General features: G+C 41.7%; 1 protein-coding gene across 1 annotated transcript; it reads right to left on the bottom strand.

The window, feature by feature from the left end:
* Positions 1–4831: 4831 nt before the first annotated feature.
* LOC140877765 (uncharacterized) lies at positions 4832–5416 on the bottom strand. Its single transcript, XM_073281340.1, has one exon. The coding sequence runs from the start codon at positions 5414–5416 to the stop codon at positions 4832–4834; it is 585 nt and encodes a 194-aa protein (XP_073137441.1).
* Between the last annotated feature and the right edge of the window lie 249 nt (positions 5417–5665).

The following is a 5665-nucleotide window of genomic DNA, read 5'->3' on the forward strand; positions in this document are numbered from 1 at the left end:
GAAGGAGGAGATGGAACCCTTGAAGAAGAAGCAATCCGGGTACCTAGTTAAGCCGGTCCGGAACATCCCTTTCTCCGGTGAAATACTAGAGTAAGAACTCCCCAAAAATTTTAAGTTTCCCCATATTGGGGAATACGATGGAAATGGGGGATCCGGAAGAGCACCTGTCCCATTTTGAGAACGCCGCCCTGCTGCTTAAATATTCTGACCCGATCAAGTGCTGGGTCTTCCTCACTACTCTGATAGGGCCAGCACAACAGTGGTTGAACTTATTGCTCCCCGGAGACATCCATGAGTTCAAGGATTTTAGAAAGTCTTTTCTTCATCACTTTTCCTGTAGTAAAAATCATCCCACAACTACTTTTAGTCTTTTTGCTATCAAGCAACAAGACCAAGAAGACTTACGAGCGTATATTCGCAGATTTAGTGCCTTGGCCCTCGAGGTACCTGCAACTACAACTGATTTTCTCATCAGCGCTTTCATCCAAGGACTTTCCATCGGAGATTTTCTCAAATCATTGATAAAAAAAACACCTTCCACGTACGATGAATTACTAGCTTGGGCCGAGAAATACGTGAATTTGTAAGAGATACAAGTTTTTAGATTGAAAAAAAGGACAGACAGTCCTAAAAGCCCGAAGAATACCAGGTCCTTCAACACACCTCAAATGGGTGGACCACCACCCCGACCTGAACTGCTGGGAGAATTCACTTCTTTCACTCCCTTAAAGATGAGCAAAACATGAGCCCTCTAGATATTTGAAGAAAATGGCTTTTGCAAAGGCCCCCGTGAAGTGAGCATGGGCTTCGCAGGCCAAAATCAGACAAGTATTGTGACTTTCACAATGAGTATGTACATAACACCAACGGTTTTCAACAATTGAAACAAGAGATTTAGAGGATAATTCAACAGAATCCATGGATAAAAGATATATTAGCACAACAAAGGGGAGGATATCAATTGAATAAGAGGGGTCGGGATGGTCCTGATCATTCAGGAGAAAGGCCAAGACCTGAGCCACCATGAGGCAACTTTCAGCGTCAGGTCCAAAACCAACCAGGTAACAATCAAGGGCTGCCCCTCCCACGAGGGGAGTTATTAAAATGATTTCTGGATGTACAATAGATGGAAATTCTAACAGAGAAAGAAAGACGAGCAGTTGCTGATCAGGTAGTTTGGATAGGCCCGACCATCTCTTTTGGTTCGGGGGATCTAAATGGTATATCTGATACTCATAACGATGCGCTAGTTATCCGAGCTATGGTGGCTAATTATGATGTGGCTCGGATCTTTGTGGATACTGGAAGCTTGGTTAATGTGCTATTTCAAGAAATAATAATCAGATGGATCTAGGAGAATATAAGATTGAACCAGTGATAACCGCATTGTTTGGATTTACTGGGCATGCCATCCGACCCATGGGGTTAATTAAGTTACCACTTACCTTAGGCAAGGGTCCCATGAGTAAGACAAGGATTGTTAGTTTCATTGTCGTGGACGCACCCTCAACATACAATGCTATCTTGGGAAGGCCAGCCATGACCACTTTCATGGCCGTGGCCTCAGCACTGCACCAGAAAATTAAATTCCCAGTAGGCAATGAGGTTGGTGAAGTTCAAGGAGATCAAAAAACCTCCCGAAAGTGTTATGTGGAAGAAGTGCGGATAGAACAAAAAGTGGTCAAAGTAAATAACCATGACAAACCTGGGCCACGAGGTCGGGAACAAGTTCACTTGGAAAAAAAATGCACTGATTACCATGGAGGAAGAAAGCGAGGAGGTCTTGATATGCCCTTTGACCGGGTCGGTAAAGGTGGCTCGGACACTAGAAGCCTCTCTTAAGAAACAATTAATAACATGTCTCATGGAGAATAAAGATGTCTTTGCATGGGCCGTATCCGATCTCTTGGGGGTACGAAGAGAGGTAATGGAACATAAGTTGAATGTTATCAGGAAATACCGCCCCATTATTCAGAAGAAATGACACTTTGGGCAAGAAAAAGATGTCATGATCCAAGAACATGTGGAAGAAATCTTGAAGGTTGGACACATCCAAGAAGTCTATTTCCCGACCTGGTTACAAACGTAGTGTTGGTTCCCAAGTCCTCGAGCAAATGGCGCATGTGTGTGGATTTTTGAGATTTGAACAAGGCACGCCCAAAATATTGCTACCCTTTGCCCCGTATAGACCAGCTGGTTGACTCTACATCCGGGCATGAGTTGCTATGTTTCTTGGATGCATACCAGGGGTACCATCAAATTCCCCTGGCCAAGGAAGATTGGGATAAGGTGAGCTTTGTCACCTCCGCGGGAACCTACTGCTATGTGGTAATGCCCTTTGGACTCAAAAATGCTGGTGCTACTTATCAAAGGTTAATTGACAAAGTATTCAAACAACAAATAGGTAAGAACATCAAAGTTTATGTGGATGACATCTTGATCAAGAACCGGACATCTGAAAAATTCATAGCCGACCTGAGTCAGACATTCCAGACACTGCACGATTATCGACTGAAGTTAAACTCGAGCAAGTGTACATTCGGGGTTCAAACCGGGAAATTTCTAGGGTACATGGTCACAAGGAGAGGAATCGAAGCTAATCCGGAGAAAATCCAAGCCATTATCTCTATAGGATCTCTTAGGAATATTTAGGAAGTACAAAGACTGTCTGGAAGGATTGTTTCTTTGGCTCGGTTCATATTGAGATCAACAGATAAAAGTTTCATTTTCTTCAAAGCACTCGGAAAAACAAAAAATTTTGAGTGGGATGAATAGAGTGAGCAAGCTTTTCAAGAGTTAAAGACATATTTGAAAGAACTACCAGTGTTGAATAAACTAGTTCAGGGGGAAGAACTCTTTGTCTACCTGTCGGTCACCCCTCGAGCTGTCAGCTTGGTCCTGGTTAAAAAGGAGGGAATGAATCATACCCATGTACTTAGTCATTCATGCCCTAAAGGGAGTGGAACTTAACTACATGACTCAAGAAAAGTTAGCTCCGGTCCTTGTCATTAAGGCTAGGAAATTGAGGCCCTACTTTCTGTCACACCCGATCAATGTTCTTACTAATAGTGCCTTGGGAAAAAATAACAGCTAACCCGGATGCATCAGGAAGATTGATCAATTGGATCATCGATTTAAGCGAGTATGACATAAAGTTTGAGCCCCGAACTGCTATAAAGGTTGAAGCCCTAGCTGACTTTCTAGCGAAAGCCGTCCAGTTAGAACAAGAAGAGCAATGGAAGATATTTGTGGATGGATCATCTTTCCAAACATGAAGTAGAGTTGGAATTGTCATAATTTAACCTTGGGGTGAGGAAACCAACATCACAATAAGATTGGATTTCCGAGCATCTAATAATGAAGCAAAATATGAGGCACTCCTGCTCGGACTTAAAGCTGCTCGGAATCTTGGTGTTTCTCGAGCCACTCTATATTCATACTCACAGTTGGCCATACAGCAAAACAACGGAAAGTTTGAGATCAAGAATGAAAAATGATAAAAATATTCCCGAGCATTGGACAAAACCAAAGACGAATTCGCCGAGCTCACCATGGAGTTAATCCCACGCACTGAGAATACGAAGTCTGACCACTTAGTTCGCCTCGTTAGTTCAATGGGAGAACCATCCAAGCCCGGACTGAAGGGGCATGAGATTGTATCCCAACTTGAAAGTCTAGATGACATAATAGCAGAAGTACTTGAAGGATATTGGAGATATGACATACATAAATATTTGACGAAGGGTGAACTCCCGAACGATAACAAGAAGACTTGAAAAATTAAAAGAAGAGCCTTGAGTTTTGTGATGATTGATAGAATTCTTTTCAAGAGGTAATTCTCCCAACCTTTTCTGAAATGTCTAGGCTCGGACGAAGCAAATTATGTTCTACGTGAAATTCATGAAGGATGCTGTTGCAATCACATAGGCAGCATAGCCTTAGCCCGAAAAGCTCTCTTGGCCGGTTTATTTTGGCCTACCATGTGAAAGGATGCATCCATCCTAGTTAATTCATGTTACAATTTTTAGAGGCATGCTAACTTACAATGGAAGCCCACGGAATTCATGAAAGAAGTGGTAGCCTCCTGTCCTTTTGATCAATGGGGAATGGATATTGTTGGACCATTCCTTGTCAGCACGGGTTAGAGGAAGTTCTTGTTGGTAGCAGTCGATTATTTTTCAAAGTGGGTTGAGGCTGAATTTAAACAGACTGACCTTCGGGAGGTGTTACGACCAGGTGTGGCAACACCTGCGGCAACACCTAAAGAATTGACTTGAAACTTCTTTTTGATTTCGAGTAGGGCAGATAGGGCAGTGTGGCTTTCTTCATCTTCCTGTTCTTCATCTTCATCAGACTCTTCATCACTCAAGGATGTGTTCATTCCCTTCCGAAGAGTATTTGCACATTCATTTACATAATGCCCAAAACCTTGACATGCATGACACTGTACAGTATCTAACTTCTTTGAAGTAGGCTTCTTCTTTCCTTCCAGCATAAGTCGAGACTTCTGAGGGTCTTGAAACTTCCTTGGTGACTGTTCTGGCCCTGTAATTCTCAAAGGCTTGTTAGTAAACATTGGAGCCTTGAGTTTTTGGTCCGTCTTTCTGGTCTCTTTCATCTTCTTCAGATAATCATTGAATTTATTTGTTATGAGTGAGATCGAATCATCCTCTAAATCAGACTGATGAACTTCTTGGTGGAATTGAACATACTCCTCGTATGAGGGCTTTGAAGCTTGAAGAGCTATTGATTTCCCTTTATCCTTCTCTTGTGCTATAAAGTTCATCTTAAACACTTGAAGAATACTGATAAGTTCTATCAATTTCATTTTTTAGGTGTCTTTCACTTTCTCAAGCGCCCAAATCTTTCCATTGAATCTCCTTGGCAAAGACCGAAGAACCTTGTTCACCATATTCTCACTAGAAATAGATCCTCCAAGAGCAAAAGCCTCTGTAGCTATCTCCTTAAGTCTCTTATCATAATCAGCAATAGTCTCATTCTCATCCATCCTGAGATTCTCAAATTTTGTGTTTAGAAATCTCAGTCTTGTTCTTCTCACACTATCAGTTTCTTCACAGTGTTCTTGAAGAGTTTTCCACGCATCCTTGGCAACGGTGCAGTCAGCTATGTGTCCAAAAATTCTCATGTCCACAGATGAAAAAATTGCATTGATTGCTTTGACATTGTAGCTTGAGCTTTGTGTTTCCTCGACGGTCCAAGTTGCTTCTGGCTTGAGAATGTATTCTCCTTCTTGATCTAGCATCTTTGGAGGAGTCCAACCAGTCAGAATGATTTTCCAAGCACGAACATCCATCGATTTGATAGTATAGCGCATCATTGTCTTCCACAACGCATAATTCATGCCATCAAGAATCGGAGGTTTCAAAAATGAGTTCGCAGTAGTAGATGAGTCCATCTTATTCCCTGTAATACAATAAACAAACCAGGATCAGTTCTTAGTGTATCAAGAATATGGTTCTGATGCTACTTGTAAGGGAATGTTGATTGCACATAAACAGTTTTAGGTGTTGTTACAAAGTGTTGGCAACACCTACAAAAACACTTTGAGAAATATGCAGCGGAAAATAATTAAAGTGTGAATAAAATAAACTAGCAACCACTAACATATATAGACTCAGATATTTAAGCAAGAGTATAAAATACT

This window comes from Henckelia pumila, chromosome 2, assembly GCF_033568475.1.
Source record: "Henckelia pumila isolate YLH828 chromosome 2, ASM3356847v2, whole genome shotgun sequence".
In the NCBI taxonomy this organism is placed as follows: Eukaryota; Viridiplantae; Streptophyta; class Magnoliopsida; order Lamiales; family Gesneriaceae; genus Henckelia; species Henckelia pumila.

Coding starts and splice junctions, on each gene's coding strand:
- LOC140877765 (XM_073281340.1), bottom strand. CDS start 5,416: ATGGACTCATCTACTACTGCGAACTCATTTTTGAAACCTCCGATTCTT.